Raw genomic sequence first — 18,224 nt, 5'->3', positions numbered from 1 at the left:
TAGAATTTCATATCCAGCCAAACTAAGCTTCATAAGTGAAGGAGAAATAAAATGCTTTATGGACAAGCAATTGCTGAGAGATTTCATCCCACCAGGACTGCCTTACAAGAGCTCCTGAAAGAAGCACTAGACAAGGAAAGGAACAACCAGTACCAGCCAATCCAAAACTTACCAAATGGTAAAGAGTACTGACACAATGAAGAAACTGTGTCAACTAATGGTCAAAACTACCAGCTAACATCAAAATGGCAGGATCAAATTCACACATAACAATATTAACCTTAAATGTAAATGGCTAAATGCCCCAATCAAAAGACTGGGGCAATTGGATAAAAAGTAAAGAACCATCAGTGTGCTGTATTCAGGAAACCCATCTCATGTGCAAGGACACACAAACGCTCAAAATAAAGGGATGGAGGAAGATTTATCAATCAAATGGAGAGCAAAAAAAAGCAGGAATTGCAATCCTAGTCTCTGATAAAATGGACTTTAAACGAACAAAGATCAAAAGAGACAAAGAAGGGCATTGCATACTGGTAAAAGGGTCAATGCATCAAGAAGAGCTAACGATCCAAAATATATATGCGCCCAATACAGGAACACCCAGATACATAAAGCAAGGTCTTAACCATCTACAAAGAGACTTAGACTCTCACACAAGAATAGTGGGAGACTTTAACACTCCACTGTCAATATCAGACAGATCGACGAGACAGAAAATTAACAAGGATATCCAGGACTTGAACTCAGATCTGGACCAAGCAAACCTAATAGATATCTACAGAACTCTCCACCCCAAATCCACAGAATATACATTATTCTCAGCACTGCATTGCACCTACTCTAAATTGATCACATAGCTAGAAGTAAATCACTCCTCAGCAAATGCAAAAGAATGGAAATCATAACAAAACAGTCTCTCAGACCACAGGGCAATCAAATTAGAACTCAGAATTAAGAAACTAAGTCAGAACCATACAACTTCATGGAAACTGAACAACTGGCTCCTGAATGTCAACTGGACAAACAATGAAATGAAGGCAGAAATAAAGATGTTCTTTGAAACCAATCAGAACAAAGACACAACATACCAGAATCTCTGGGACACATGTAAAACAGTGTCTAGAGGGAAATTTATAGTAATAAATGCCCACATGAGAAGAAAGAAAAGATCTAAAATCGACACTCTATCATCAAAACTGAAAGGGCTAGAGGAACAAGATTAAAAAAACCTCAAAAGCTAGCAGAAGATAAGAAATAACTAAGATCAGAGCAGAACTGAAGGAGATAGAGACACAAAAAACCCTTCAAAAAATCAATAAATCCAGGAGCTGGTTTTTGAAAAGATCAGCAAAATAGACTGCTAGCCAGATTAATAAAAAAGAAAATGGAGAAGAATCAAATAGATGTAATAAAAAAATGATAAAGGGGATATCACCACTGAATCCACAGAAATACAAACTACAATCAGAGGTTACTACAAACAACTCTATGCACATAAACCAGTAAATCTGGAACAAATGGATAAATTCCTGGACACTTGCACCCTCCCAAGCCTAAACCAGGAAGAAGTTGAAACCTTGAATAGACCAATAACAAGGGCTGAAGTTGAGGCAGCAATTAATAGCCTACCACGCAAAAAATGTCCAGGTTCAGATGGATTTAAGCTGAATTCTATCAGATGTACAAATAGGAGCTGTTACCATTCCTTCTGAAACTATTTCAAACAATACAGAAAGAGGGAATGCTTTCCAAATCGTTTTATGAGACCAACATCATCCTGATACCAAAACCCGGCACAGACTCAACAAAAAAAGAAAACTTCAGGCCAATTTCCATGATGAACATAGATGCAAAAATCTTTAATAAAATACTGGCAAACCAATTGCAACAATACATCAAAAGCTTATCCGTCATAATCAAGTAGGCTTCATTCCAGGGATGCAAGGCTGGTTCAACATATTCAAGTTTATAAACGTAATCCACAGCATAAGCAGAACCAAAGACAAAAACCACATGATTATCTCAATAGATACAGAGAAAGCCTTTGACAAAATTCAACAGTGCTTTATGCTAAAAAACTCTTGAAGGAACATATCTCAAAATAATAACAGCTATTTAAGACAAACCTACAGCCAATATCATACTGAATGGGCAAAAACTGGAAGCATTCCCTTTGAAATCCGGCACTAGACAAGGATGCCCTCTCTCACCACTCCTACTCAATATAGTATTAGAAGTTCTAGCCAGTGCAATTAGGCAAGAAAAAAAAAAACCTAAAGGTTATTCAATTAGGAAAAGAGGAAGTCAAATTGTCTCTATTTGCAGATGACATAATTGTATATTTAGAAGACCCTGTCATCTCAGCCCAAAATCTCCTTAAACTGATAAGCAACTTCAGCAAACTCTCAGGATACAAAATCAATGTGCAGAAACCACAAGCATTTCTATACACCAAGAACAGACTTAAAAAGATCCAAATCATGAGCAAACTCCAATTCGCAATTGCTACAAAGAAAATAAAAACCTAGGAACACAATTAACAAAGGATGTAAAGGACCTCTTCAAGGAGAAATACAAACCACTGCTCAAGGAAATAAGAGAGGAAACAAACAGATGGAGAAAAATTCCATGCTCATGGTTAGGAAGAATCAATATTGTGAAAGTGGCCATAATGCCCAAAGTAATTTACAGATTCAATGCTATCCCCATCAAACTACCAATGACCTTCTTCACAGAATGGAAAAAAACCACCTTAAACTTCATATGGAACCAAAAGAGAGCCCACATAGCCAAGACAATCCTAAGCAAAAAGAACAAAGCCAGAGGCATCACGTTGATTTCAAACTATACTACGAGGCTACAGTAACCAAAACTGTATGGTATTGGTACCAAAACAGAGATACAAACCAATGGAACAGAACAGAGGCCCTGGAAGCAGTGCCACACATCTGCAACCATCTGATCTTTGACAAACATGACAAAAACAGGCAATAGGGAAAGGATTCCCTGTTTAATAAATGGTGTTGGGAAAACTGGCTAGCAGTGTGCAGAGAGCAGAAACTGGATCCCTTCCTTACACCTTACACTAAAATTAACTCCAGATGGATTAAAGATGTAAACATAAGACCTAACACCATAAAAACCCTATAAGAAAACCTAGGCAAAACCATTTAGGACATAGGCATAGGCAAGGACTTCATTACTAAAATACCAAAAGCATTGGCAACAAAAGCCAAAGTAGACAAATGGGATCTAATTAAACTCCTGAGCTTCTGTACAGCAAAAGAAACAATCATTAGTGACCTGGCAATGAACAGAAAGGGAAAAAATTTTTGCAATCTACCCATCTCACAGTGGGCTAATATCCAGAATCCACAAAGAACTAAAACAGATTTACCAGAAAAAAACAAACAAACCTATCCAAAAGTGGTTGAAGGATATGAACAGACACTTTTCAAAAGAAGACATATATGACGCCAACAAACATGAAAAACTGCTCATCATCACTGATATTAGATAAATGCAAATGAAAACCACATTGAGATACCACCTCACGCCAGTTAGAATGGTGATCATTAAAAAATCTGGAGACAACAGATGCTGGAGAGGATGTGGAGAAATAGGAACACTTTTACACTGTTGGTGGGAGTGTAAACTAGTTCAACCATTGTGGAAGACAGTGTAGTGCTTCCTCAAGAACCTAGAGATAGAAATTCCATTTGACCCAGCAATCCCATTACTGGGTATATACTCAAAGGGTTATAAATAATTATATTATAAAGACACATGAATGCGTATGTTCATAGCAGCACTGTTTACAATAGCAAAGACCTAGAACGAACCCAAATGCCCACTGATGATAGGCTGGACAAGGAAAATGTGGCACATATACACCATGGAATACTATGCAGCCATAAAAAATGATGAGTTTGTGTCCTTTGTAGGGACATGGATGAATCTGGAAACCGTAATTCTCAGCAAACTGACACAAGAACAGAAAATCAAACACCGAATGTTCTCACTCATAGGTGGGTGCTGAACAATGAGAATGCATGGACACAGGGGAGCATCACACACTGGGGTCTGTTGGAGGGAGCCAAGGGAGGGACAGTGGGGTGGGGGTGGGAGGTCAGGGAGGGATAACATGGGGAGACATGCCAGATATAGGTGATAGGGGGATGGAGGCAGCAAACCACATTGCCATGTGTGTACCTATGCAACAATCCTGCATGATTTGCACATGTACCCCAGAATTTAAAGTAAAATAAAAAAAGGACTATGCTCGACCCAACATTCAGCTGTCCTCTTAGGAATGGCCATTACTACATCTGGCAAGAGCAATTCCTTTTAATGTTTAAAAATTAGTCTGAAAATAGATTGAATGTCAAAACTTAGAAATTCTTAAAATAGAAAGAAAACACAAATTAAAATACTATGGCATAAGCCCAAGGTCATGTCAACTTAGTTGGGTAAATTAAATAAAGGATCACTGGGGTATATCATCATCATCATAACATGATAGAGGGTTTTTTCCTTTTGAAAGAATGTTTCTAATGCATTTCTCTTTTATAAAACATACTATATTTTCTTAATATGTTTTTGTTATTAAGTTTATTGATTATCAAGATGTACATAGAGGGAGAAAAATGCAAGCCATGATTTGAAAATTTCATTCCTGAAATTTAACCCATAACTGCCTTTGGACATCTGCCTGAATAATAAGTAGCTTTACCTCTCTTTCAAAAATCATGCCACAGAAAGTAAAAGTTAATGTTCTTTCCTTACAAAACCTTTAACAAAAAGTGGAAATGTAATTTTCTACCCAAAACATACTCACAGGCCAAATTCTTGGTCTCTTCCTTACTTTTACCTTTCATGAAGTATCATTTATAATGCTTCTGTGTATCTTCAGCCAGCATACCAAGCCACAGGCTATTTAATGTGTTAGATTTTTATTGCTAAATTACCACAAAGCTTGCAGCTCAGTTTTATTATTTTGTTATTTCTGTAGGTCAGAAGTCTGCGCAGGGTATGAATTCTTGGCTTGGGGTGTCACTGGGCTGAAAGCAAGATGTCAGTTGGCCTGTAGTCTGATTTGGGGCTTATATGTGCTTATATTCTGTCAGTCAAATTTATTTGCTTGTGGCTGTAGGACCAAGGCCTCCATTTTCTTTTTAGTAGGCTTTAGACAGTTCTCAGCATCTAGAGGCCACCCACAATTTCTTGCTACAGGGCAGTTCACTGCATGGATGCTTGTTTTTCCAGGCTAGCAAAAGTGAGTAGTCTGAGTGCCTCTTCTGCAACCAGCGGGAGGAAACTCTGATTTTAAAGGTCTCATTTGATTAGGTCAGACCCACCTGGGCAATCTCTCTGTTTTGGGGTTAGCTGATTTGGAACCCTAATTACATCTGCAAAATCCTTTTACAGTGATACCTAGATTAGAGTTTCAGGAGAGAAGATGTATGTGTACCAGGGCCAAGAGTCTTGGGGGCCATCCTAGAATTCTGCCTAGCATAACCATGATGAAGGAATCCTATGATCACACTATCAGATTTCAATTAAATTGAGAATGAATAATTTTCACAGCATGACTCCTACCACCCATTTCCTCCTCATAAGTTTTCTAATTGATTAAACTGTCCAGTTGGATGTCTGAGTTTATAAACTCCCACAATCATAGGTGTTCTAGAGGTCCTGTAGGTCCTGGTGTATGATTCGGAGTACATCAAGGAGGATTAGAGAAGACAGTAGTCAACTATGGCGTAGTACTGGGGTGTGAGGGAGGGAGTCCACACCTGGGACAGCAGCAGCCCATTTCTCATACAAAGCAAGGGAAGAGAGATGAAGCCTTCCTCCTAGCAAGTAGTTTTCCCCATGTGATTTTATGACTTTTGACATGTCATTCAATGATATTTAACAAACCAACTAATATTTCTGAGATTGGGTTTCAGTTTGAAAAAAATTACAAACTTTTGGACAAACAGAACAATTTCCTATCCTACAGCTCTCTGATGAGGAAATTAGAAACAGAAAAGTCACTAATTGTTCTTTCTACAAGAGTGTGTCAATTCTATAATGGAAACTTTGTGATCCTACATAAAGCCATTTCTATTCCTTCAGAGTACAAAGAATTTGCAAAGAGATGTAGGCAGAATGTGGTGCTGGGACTTTAATTTACCTACCTGCAGACTGTTCCCTTTCCATCATAAATTTATTTAAATCATGGTTATGCTCTTAATTAACAATTTAATTGGTTGGTGCTTTCTCAATCCAGTTCTCTGGGGGCATGGTTTTCTGTTTAACTTTCTTGTTTTAATGCTTCAGCAAAACCATAAAATTTAATTAGGAAAGTAACCAGCTTTGTAACAGCAGTTCTATGTCTAATTAACTATGCTTTGACTGCCTCTTCTCAGATTCTGTTCAACATTGCACATGCATTCGCATTTGTTCATGTTTCAGAGAAGACATTGTGAATTTATAGCCTATGCAAGTAGTCCAATTACTTTTCACTTTCCTTAAGATGCTTGGTTACAGTTAGTGAAATCAGGAAAATTAACAAAGATTCATATATGAATCTGAGAGCCAAGGGCCAAGACATAGGTTGTTAGTTCTCTGTGTGTGTGAGTTTTCTCCTTCTGCAGAATAGATTACCACAAACTTAGCATCTTAAAACAATACCTATTTATCATCTCACAGTTCTGTAGTTTGGAAGTCCCAATGTGGCTGGCTGAATTCTCTCTTCAGGTATCAATGGGCTAAAATCAAGTTGTTAAAACAGCCCTCATGAGAATTACAAGCCAGGCTTTAGGCAGAATTATAGTTAGGCATTGACCAGGGTAGACTGGTGTACTTCTACCAAAGTCCCTGCAGCTGCTAACTAACTGAAAGCCACATAGCACACTGACCACCTGCTCCTCCATTGTTCCTATAGATGAACTCTCTGGCACTGAACATTTCTGCCCAAGAATTGCTTAATGTGTTTTTCAGATCTTGAATTCCAGCAGAACAGCTGACACCAACCAGTGTGAAGACCTCCGCCAAGAAACCGACTCAGCACTGTAAAGTAGGAAATGCAGTGTTTTCATCTCCCTATCCCATGACTTCACTTCTCAATTCTCAATCTGTGATCCCAGCTCTTTAGCCCATCACTTGTTCAGACCCGAATCCAAGCTCTTCAAGGAGGCAGATTTGAGGTTTCCTCCCGTTTCCTTGTGTGGCTTCCCTACAATTATTAAACCATTTCTCTGCTGCAACTTGTTGTTTCAGTGTATTGGTATGTTACTGCACAATGGGCAATCAAACCTGGTGGTCCTATAATGGTGTCTGCTGGGCTGCCTCTTCCAGGCTTATGTGGCAGAATCCAGTTCCTTGTGGTTGGAGGACTGATGTCTTCATTTCCTTGTTGCCTATCAGCTTAAAACCATTCTCACTTCCTAGGGGCCATTGGAATTCCTTGTCACATGGCTCCCATGGATAGTTCACAATGTACCAGTTTGTGAACTGCTATCTTGAGATCAGCAGGAGCACTTCGCTGACCTCCTCTATGAACAGCTGGAGGAAACTCTTTGCTTTTAAAGCACTCACCTGATTAGGTCAGGTCTGCCTTATGTCATTTCCCTTCTGCCATATAATGTACCATCATCAAAGGAATAGCTATCCCATCATATTCACGGGCCCCTCCTCATCCTCAATGGAGTTAATATTCAGGGCATGTACACCAGAGGGGATAGAAATCTTTGGGCTATCTTAGAATTCTATCACATGTGATTTAGAGAAGGAAGGCAACTAAAGGTCTCCTGGCAAACCCTCCTTCCCTTCTAGAGGCAATGCACAGGGAATGCAAAGAAGCTGTTAGAAATGCCCATAATTCTGTCCCATCAGCTCCACAGGGCAGAATATGACAGACAGTCATCTTCTTTTTTCTCTGCAGGCTGCTTTCGCTGCCTGGCCAGAATTGCTGCTTTCCATAGTACAAATGGTTTGCTTGGTGAAATCATTTGAATTTAAAATGACATCAAGGTAACATGATGCTTTTAGATAGAAATTTATCTGAACTCAACACCTGCAACATCAATCCAATAACTACTTCTTTAGTAAAAGAAAATGAAGAAATGTGCAGAAAAGATTTAACAGAGCAGGGCTGAAAAATTCTATCTTTAGAAAGGCCTGCTTGTAAAATTGGTCCTTGGCTGGCATTTGGAAAGTTGAATTTCAGGGAGGTTACCACCACCCTAACTAATAAGAGTGACTCTGCCAGGCACGGCGGCTCATGCCTGAAGTCCCAGCACTTTGAGAGGCCAAGTGGGTGGATCACGAGATCAGGAGATCGGGACCATCCTGGCCAACATGGTGAAACCCCATCTCTACTGATGTCTCTAAAACATAAAAATTAGTTGGGTGTGGTGGTGTGTGCCTGTAGTCCCAGCTACTTGGGAGGCTGAGGAAGGAGAACCTCTTGAACCCAGGAAGCAGAGGTTGCAGTGAACTGAGATCATGCCACTGCACCTGCCTGGTGACAGAGTGAGACTCTGTCTCAAAAAAAAAAAAAAAAAGAAGAAAAAAAGGGACTTAGCATGCTTAGATTGTGCAAATAATAATATAGTTCAGGCTGAACACTCACTTTTCTTCTGGGAGTCTGGAATTCTGGTATGTGCTAGGCAGAGGTTATCTACATAGCTTTACCCCAATAAAAACCTTGGGCACTGAGTCTTTAATGAGTTTCCTTGGTAGGCAACACTGTATGTTTGTTGTCACAACTTGTTACTGATGGAATTGAGAACATCCTGTGTGACTCTGTTGGAGGAGGCCTCTTGGAAGCTTGAACCTTGTTTCCCTTGGACTTCACCCCATACTGCTTTTTCACTTTGATGATTTTGCTTTATATCCTTTGCTGTGACCAATCATAGCTGTAAGACTATATGCTGAGTTGGGTGAGTCCTTCTGCAACTCATTGAATGTGGGCATGGTCTTGGTGACCCCTGACTCTAGCGCCCAAGTAAATGAGAGTATGATAATGCTCACATTCTGAGTCTAGGCTCCACTGCCCTGCAAACTTGGCCTCAATCCTCTCCATTGTGAAGATAATCAGAATAAACTGACTAAGGCTAGAGGCAGGCCCCATTTGGGTCCTAGAGGGCTTGACACTGACGAGATACACGTTCCAATCCCATACTGTGGCCTGGGCAAGTTACTTAACTCTGTCTCTCTCAGTTTCTTCATCTGTAAAACAGCAATAACAATACACTCACTTCACAGGATTGTTAAAATGAGCAATTTACGGAAGCATGTAGCCCTGTGACTGACTCACAGTGGCTGAGAGGAGCTGGATGTGACTTCGTGTGGAGTAGAATCAGTAGAGCACAGTTGGTATCTTAATATTAACCTTCTTTCTTCCCCTCACTCTGCTCCCCCTTTCCTCACCAGATCCCTTTCCCTCTCTTCTCTCAGTTGTCCCCTAAGCTCCCTTACATCCAAACCATTTCCTCCCCCAGGTGATTACTTTTCCTTGAGGACTAAATGAAAACTGTTTGTAGGAATGATTTTCTTTAAATGCTTACCAAAAAGGGCCCAATGTAAATGTGTGGTCATCAGTACCAGCAGCTCTATTTACAGTCATAGCTTTTGGTTCCATCTATGACGATTTCTGAGAGTTTATAAGTAACCCCTACAGTCCTCACAAATGTGATTTTATTGCTTTTGATAATGGTAAGTGACCATCACAAATTGAACAGTGCAAGTTCATTACTTTGTCAGGTCTAATACGTAAATAGATTCACAAATGGTAGAAACATCCTTTGAGAAATATTTTTTTCCAATATTTGGTTCAGAATGTCTGTTCCCTAAAACACTGGATTCCAAAGTGAAAAGTGGCTATTTTATTTTTTTGGTGGCATATGAAAATACAGTTTCAGTGGAGTTGGAAACTTCCACTCAAAACTTGTTTTGCTCCTTTGCAACTATTAAGCTCCTGGTGGACCATTCAGAAAGTGTTCAGCTACAACTACTGAAAAGGACATCGTGGGATATATGCCCATATGTGACCAGAAGAGGTTAACAATAGCCTCCTAAAAGCAGATTCCTGTGAGTAGAAAAGGAGGTTTAAGAAATGCCCAGTGAGCAATGCTCTGTGGTATTGCATAAAACAGCCACAATTTGGGGATGGGTCCTGCATTCTCACCCTGGGCCCCTGTAATGAGACGCCATACTTGAACTCAATACTGTTTGTGTAGGGGCTGGGAATGAGGAGAAGATAGGAATCAACTCATCGTTCAAGACATCATTTGCAAATAAATTCAAGATTTGAGGGGGAAGATGTCAGAGAAAAACCATAAATAAAAGACCAAAAGTATTTTAATTACAAATATCTCCAGAAGCCACAATATCTCCTTCCTCCCTCATTCCCTTACACTGCTTTAGGTAGCACCAAGCCTAAACCACCACATGTTTTTGGACTTGCTTGTATTTTGGTAGGCATGGAAAATAACCAATCACTATACTTCTCATCATAATTTTTAGGTAAAAGCTAACACTCAATTATATACACTGATGAAGTTAGAGAAATGCTCTAACTCTAAAATCCATAATGTTCATCAAAGATTGAATAATCAGAGCCTTCAAACTTTGCCAAGAAAATTTTCTTATTAGACCCACTGAAACATAGCAAAACGAATTAACTTGAATTTCTGGCTTTAATTTTCCTCAACTCACTTCTGCTTAAAGTTTTAATTAAGAGGAAAGTGCCTAGATGATCAGTAGGAAGATTCAAGAAGAAAAAGAGAAGCTCTGGAAAACTGGAAACTACATTCATTCATTCATTAAGGAAAAATAACAACAAAATCATGTATTGAACTTCTAGGATATTCCAGACACTAACTGGGAATACATCAATGAACAAAAAATAGAACAAATTCTCTCATAAAATTTACATTCTACCTCAGAGATGGGTAATAAATAGATGGGTCAGACAGAAAATTTTCTTTTTGTTTTTTGAGACAGGGTCTCGCTCTGTTGCCCAGGCTAGAGAGCATGGCAACAGTGAGGGCCTGTCTTAAAAAAAGAGACACCAGAGCGCACTGCAACCTCCCCGGCTCAAGTGATCCTCCCATTCCAGCCTCTCTAGTAGTTGGGACTACAGGCATGTGAAACCACATCTGATTAAACTTTTATATTTTTTTGTAGAGATGGGGTTTCATCATGTTGCCCAGGCTGGGCTTGAACTCCTGGGCTCAAGGGATCTGCCTGCCTCAGCCTCCCAAAGTGTGGCACACAGTCAGAAAAATTTTGAGTAGCCTTAGCCATCCTTAAAAGCTCTTTCAACTGGGTGCAGTGGCTCACACCTGTAATCCCAGCACTTTGGGAGGCCGAGGTGGGTGGATCACGAGGTCAGGAGTTTGAGACCAGCCTGGCCAACAATGTGAAACCCTGACTCTACTAAAAATAAAAAAAACAATTAGCTGGGCATGGCTGCACATTCCCGTAGTTCCAGCTACTCAGGAGGCTGAGGCAGGAGAATTGCTTGAACCTGGGAGGTGGAGGTTGCAGTGAGCTGAGATCATGCCACTGCACTGCAGTATGGGCAATGGAGTGAGACTCTGTCTCAAAATAAATAAATAAATAAATAAATATTTTTCAAGTTATCTCCTTAGCCTTTAGTTTCTTGGCTAATAAATTCCAATTATTCAACTCCAGTCAGCAAATCCCTGTAAACACACCACAAGCACAATTCCGCCATAAGTGAGTAGATGCTCTATTACCTTAAGTTGATGGGATATTTTCTTCAGTGCATATGCTTCCTCTTCTGTTTTGGGAATAAATCTTATCACTTTATCACTACAAGATAAGAAAAGAAAGATGATAATTACCTTTCTAAAATAAAGATATTAGTCATCTTTTTCCTACCTCTTAAAAAACTGCCTCTGCATTTAGGAAGAAAAACAGCAAAACTTTTCACTGACCCAGTAAGTATTTTATCCAGTTCTTGTTATTCTTTGATTGCATTGCTCTTCTTTTCTTGTCTTAAAGCTATTTGGCATTTCATCAGCTTTTGAAGATTACAAACTCACATTTAATGTTATAAATGCAGAAAAAGGCCCAAAACACAGGAAAAGTGGCAGAAAGAGACAGGAACTTTCATGAGCTGCTCAGAGCAGATACCAATAAGGAAAATTTCCAATGACAGAAGAAAGAAAAGCCATTCTTTTTTTAAACATTAATGCTGAAAAGGAATGTGACTTTCAGTGAGAGGATGTGAAATCCACACAGTAGGGAAAGTTTCTGATTTGAATTCTTCCCACACCGAGAACAGTAAGGAGAAGCCCATCTCTATGGGGCATCTCATTTCTCTGGTCCAGAGCTACCCACCCGGCTTGTGGAGCTACACAAGAGGGCCAACAGCGTTAGATGCTGATGGCTGCAAATTTTTTATAGAGTGATACAATTTAAAAATCAATGTTTACAACTGTTACCAAAACACCAGGGGTTTGGCCTAGGTCCTGCTGCTCCCTGTACAGAAAGCAATCACTGAGAAGATGATTATTACTAAGAAAGAAGGCTTTAATCAGGTGCTGCAGTCAGGGAGATGGGGGCTCAGTCTCAAATCCATCTCCCTGATGGACAAAAACTAGAGATGCATATAGCAGGGAAAGAAATGTAACAAAGTGTACAAAAACAGAAACTAGGGAGGAGCCAGGAAGCAGTCATGATGAATGAGGGGTCTTGCATCTCACTATCAGTATGTGGTGATCTGGTGAGTTTCAGTTCTTTGATTCTTTCTTTTTTTGAGAAGACTGAAGGTCACTTTCTGAGGAAGGAACTCAGATAAAACAAATATAAGTTTCAATTTTTAAGACCAGAAGAATCCATTTCTTTTATCAAAAAAACTCTCTATAGGAATATTGGGTCAGTTTCACAACCACAGAGGTTTTATCACAGTTGAAATTATATTTGAACATAATATAAGGTTCTTTCTGTAAAGGTTCCGAATTACCTAAGATAACTTACGGTGTTGCTGTGTCTGTCAGAAAGTTTCTCTTTAGGGGCCTTGTCTCCCAGGTGTGCCAGAAAGGTATTCTATCAATTTCTAGGTGTGTAATGATGAGGACAGGTTGGGAAGCAAAGCTCTAGCACATGATAATCAAAACAATACAATGTCTTTCACATAGAGCAGATGCTTATTAAATATTTATTAATGGATTGGTATAAAGGAAATTGCTGAGTAACTGGTGTCCAGAGGATAAAGGAAAAACTAAGTAAATAAAGCACAAAAGGAATGAATATTTTTCATAACTCTATATGGCATTTTATGATAATTAAGGCAGAATATTATTAATAGCATATAAAGCAGAAAACAAAAACTCTACTAATTTCACCCACAACTTGTCTCTCCAACCCTAAAGGTGCATCAGGAATAAGAATGGAATTTGCATGGTTTTTCGTCATTTTACTTTTTAGATGACGATGTGATTTTGATTGTGTCCCGCCCAAACCTCATGTCAAATTGGAGAAGGGGCTTGATGGGAGGTGATTGGCTTATAGGGGCATATTATTTCCCCCCTGTTGTCCTGATAGTGGGTGAGTTCTCACAAGATCTGATGGCTTAAAAGTGTGTGGCACTTCCTTCTTTGTTCTCTCTTTCTCTGGACACCATGTGAAGGAGGTCCCTGCTTCCCCTTCACCTTCCGCTTTGATTGTAAGTTTTCTGAGGCCTCTCAGGCATGCATCCTGTTAAGCCTGTGAAACTGTGAGTCAATTAAATCTCTTTTCTTCATAAATTACTCAGTCTCAGGTGGTTCTTTATGGTGGTGTGAGAATGGGCTAATACAGATGAATAGCAGTTTCCAAGATGAAGTAAGGCTAATATGGAGGGCACCAGATCCTCAGGGATACTTCTGGACTTGTTGGGCAATAATTTTTTAGGGCTCTGTGTTTACTTCCAATCATGATAGGTTTATCATTTAAAATGATCCTATAATAGCTCTTTTAGGCCTATTAATAAAAAGGTCCCTGGCTTGCTGATGATAAATTACTGTGTTTTATGGACTGCTATTCTAACAGAGCTTTACAGCTTTGTTTTCCTCAAAATCACACAAACCACCTCTCAGTATCAGTGTCATGAAATTTCTATTTCTGGAAAGAATAAAAGAAAGCAGCAGGAAAAATATTATCAAGTCACTGAAAAACAAATCTAAATATAACCTTTGGAATTTAAATGTAACCACATCTTTCCTCTTTTCTAGTATACATTTCTCTGACCTGTGTTTTCCCTGGATCTATCATACCCTGGCCTCTCTCATCTGACCCAGTACAATTCTTGGCAAAGAAAGCAAGCTCGGCTGGGTGATATGGCTGTTTTTGATGGATAGATCACTTGACAGCTTGCTGAAAAATACCTCCATCTGGGGCCTTGTCAGCTCCTCAAGAGTGCAAGAAAAGCAATCTGTAGCTGTTTTACAGCCATGAGAAGAACCTTTTTTTTTTTTTTTTTTTTTTTTTTTTTTTAAAGATGGATAATTCAACCTGGCAATCAGTTCTTCTGCAAGTAGGTACAGGATACAAAGGAATTACGCTTGGGATTATTTAACCCTGAAAGTGATTGCTCAAACTCAGTTTTCTCATTTTTATCACAAAAAGTTCACTTCATCCCAGCCTTTAGAAATTCTCAGGTGTGACTTTAGAAATGAGTTTGTTACTATTTGATAACTCGTCAAAGAACAGAGAATACGCAAAGTGATGTAGAAAGACCCATGAAATGTCATACTCTTTTGTGAACCAGCAAATTATATTGACAGAATGATGGGTAACCAAAACCCAACAAGAGCTCTTTATTCAGCATGCAAAAGCCACGTAACCCTCAAATGCCCTGTTCGTTTCACCAAACGAAAAGCTTATTCTCCTTAAATCTGATAGCTAGCGTTTTTTTTTTTTTGAAGTGAGTAATAATTTGGTGCTACAAACAGGGAAGTTTCAGGTAGTTTACTGGAACTTAGAAAAACTAACCCTGCAAAACTATCAGAGAAGGTGAACTTACAGGCTTTTCCTTAGAATTTATCAGGTTTCTTTTTTTTTTTTAACTGTTAGGTAGTAACGCCAGTTTAAGACCCTTTGGCTATCTTTTGGGGTTAAGATGAAGGAATCAAAGAACTGAATATGGGTTGAGGTTAGAAAGACTCCTGGGCAAGCAGCGGCTCATAAGCACATGTATTTCTAACTTAGCCTATATAAAGTTGTCCAAAGAAAGACAGCATAGGCATTTTTAATTCTAGTTTAAGGATGTCTTACAAAGGAAGCAGAATATCCCAGATAACTAGTCTCCCAGGAATTACTAATACTTATTAATCTGTGATATACTTACAATTTGTTCCTTTGACCTACAGGACAAATAAAGTTATGTAGCTATAAAGTCCATCTTGAGTTTGGTTGTGAGTTTGATTAATAATTCTGGTGTACAGCAGAAATCACATGAATGATAATATATATAATCAGTTCAAAAAGTATTGAATGCCTCCTCAGCATGCATTCATGCACCTAGAGAAAATTCAGAAAGGGAACATAATCTCCAAATCTATACTATGTCTGGGTCTCAGTTTCTTCATTGGAGGAGTGAGGGATGATCTCCCAGCTGCCTTCCAACATGGTGAAATCCCATGTCTTCTAAAAATGCAAAAATTAGCTGGGCATGGTGGCACGCCTGTAGTCCCAGCTACTTAGGAGGCTGAGGCAGGAGAATTGCTTGAGCCTGGGAGGCAGAGGTTACAGTGAGCTGAGATAGTGCCATTGCACTCCAGCCTGGGTGACAAAGCCAGACTCCATCTCAAGAAAAAAAGTTCTAAGACTATGTTGCCTGGATTTGCTGCCTCCCATATTGATTGCCATTCTTCTGTGCCTTGACTGTGAAGCAGCTATGGAAGAGTATCTCTGTCTTCCAGGCAACCTGAAAGTCCCTGTTGAAAGACAGATGTGAAGCTGCAGATGTTTCCTTGCGGCTCTTGGCATGACCTTCCACAACTGATTCCATTATGAAATCCTAAACTTCTTTATATGTTACAGAATTTATGAACCTATGCTTGTAAAGATTAAAATATTATAGCGCATATGAAATGATAAAGTTCCCTTCCAACCCTAAACCTACCTGCCCCTCGTAGCCACTGTCAGTAGTTTCTTGTGTATCCTTGGACTCTTTTCTGCATTAATACACATTAGATGCAGTGTTTGTTTCACAGCATTTTGTAACAGTAATTTGCTTTTATCTTTTACTTCATAGGTTTTTAAAATACAGTGATTATTTCAATGATAGGTTCTTGGAAACTGAGTTTACGTGAAGCAGCGTATAACAAAAGTGATTTTACCATAGGCTAACTGATATAAGCAAGTTAAGTTCCTATGGGCACACTTCTGGTCACAAAAACATCACCAAATTTCTAAATAAAGACCCATAGCTGGGTGTGGTGACTCATACCTGCAATTCCAGCACTTGGGAGGCTAAGGTAGGAGGATAGCTTGAGGCCAGGAGTTTGAGACCAGCCTAGACAACATAGTGAGACCCTGTCTTTGCAAGAAAAAAAAAAAAATTAAAGAAACCAACTAGCTGGGCTTGGTGGCACTTGCCTTATAGTCCCAGCTACCTGGGAGGCTGAGGCAGGAGGACCACTCAAGCTCAGGAGCCAGAGGCTGCAGTGAGCTATGATCAAGGCATTTTTGTCCAGCCTGGGTGACAAAATGAAACCAAAAAAAAAAAAAAAAAAAAAAAAAAAAAAAAAAAAAAAAAAAAAAAAAAAACCACCCAAAGTACTTCTAATATTAAATATATTTAATATTAAAAACATTTCATATTGAAATATTCTATTATTAAATATATATTCTAATATTAAAACTATTTCACATTGAAATAAATGTGAACTATATATACGTTTAAGAAAAATTAATAAAGACATGTAAGATTATTATTAACTCAATGTTTGGTGAATCTGTGAGGGATGGTCATATTTGCAGTAGTGGGTTAAATGAAGGAATAAATGCTTGCAAAGTGAAAATGGAAACACCTCCTCCCAACATGGAGTTGAAACAATAACAAATACAGGGGTTTTGCTGAGGGCTTTTGTACTGCATCATTTGTCATGCCTTTCTATGATTTTGTCTATGAGTTTTTATTCACAATAATTTGTATTCATTCCTTAATTCATTTTCCATCCCAATTATTCCAGTTCAGGGTCATGGGTGGCCGAAGCTTGTCCTCGAAGCTCAGGACACAAAGTGGAAACTGACTCTGGACAGGATGTCATCCATCGCAGGGTACTCTCACACACCCACGCTCACTCGCCCCAGGACCATGTAGAGAGGTGGAGGAACCTAACAGGTGCAGCTTTGGGATGTGGTGGGAAACTGGGTACTCAGAGAAAACCCACACATACATGGGGAGAGCTCCTCACAGACGGTGGCCCTGGTGGGAACTGAATTTTTTTCTTGTCAAAGTTATAGCAAAATGACGTTGAATGAGAAACAATCTAGGACCTGCTGTACCATCTTTTAAATAAATGGCCGAATTTTATATGCTAATTTTTTTCGGAGTTTTAGAACTACATCATAAGGAAGGCTTTTTTAAAAAAATAAACTTTTTACAAACCTTTAAAAATAATGCTGTGTGTGTGTGTTTGTTTCTCAGAGACAGTCTTTCTCTGTCGTCTAGGCAGGAGTACGGTGGCATCACAGCTCACTGTAACCTCAAACTCCTGGGCTCAAGTGATCCTCCCACCTCAGCCTCCCGAGTAGCTGGGACCACAGGTGTGTGCCACCATACCCAGCTAATTAAAAAAGTTTTTTTTTTTTTTTTTTTTTTTTTTTTTAAGAGATGGGGTTTTACTATGTTGCCCAGGCTAGTCTCAAACTCTTGAGCTCAAGTGATCCTCCCATCTCAGGCTCCTGAGTAGCTGGGACTACCAGTGCATGCCACCAGGCCCAGCTAATTAAAAAGAAATTTTTTTAGAGATGGGGTCTGCTATGTTGCCCAGCCTACTCTTGAACTCCTGGACTCAAATAAATCCTCCTACCTTGGCTTCCCAAAATGCTAGGCTTAGAGGCATGAGCCACTGTACCAAACCTCATGTTTTAATATGTGATGTTCTCATTGATGTTCAGATCTAATAGCTGACAATTGAGTTTTTAGTCCTTCTTTACTAAAGAGTTATTTTGAAGAATGTTGAAAAATGTGTCAAGCAGTGAGATGTATT

The 18,224-nt window shown here is 39.2% G+C and overlaps 1 protein-coding gene across 1 annotated transcript in view; it reads right to left on the bottom strand.

Annotated features, from left to right (window-relative positions):
* Window positions 1-18,224, bottom strand: part of CPA6 (carboxypeptidase A6) — a 320,090-nt gene that overhangs the window by 189,689 nt on the left and 112,177 nt on the right. The window contains exon 2 of the mRNA XM_017544873.2: window positions 11,757-11,832. Within this exon, the coding sequence (XP_017400362.1) occupies window positions 11,757-11,832 (76 nt within the window). The remainder of the gene's footprint in view (window positions 1-11,756; window positions 11,833-18,224) is intronic.

The sequence above is a fragment of the Cebus imitator genome, unplaced genomic scaffold, assembly GCF_001604975.1.
Source record: "Cebus imitator isolate Cc_AM_T3 unplaced genomic scaffold, Cebus_imitator-1.0 Scaffold9, whole genome shotgun sequence".
Lineage (NCBI taxonomy): Eukaryota > Metazoa > Chordata > Mammalia > Primates > Cebidae > Cebus > Cebus imitator.
Note: the sequence above shows the minus strand (reverse complement) of the source record. Positions and strands in the feature narration are given on the sequence as shown.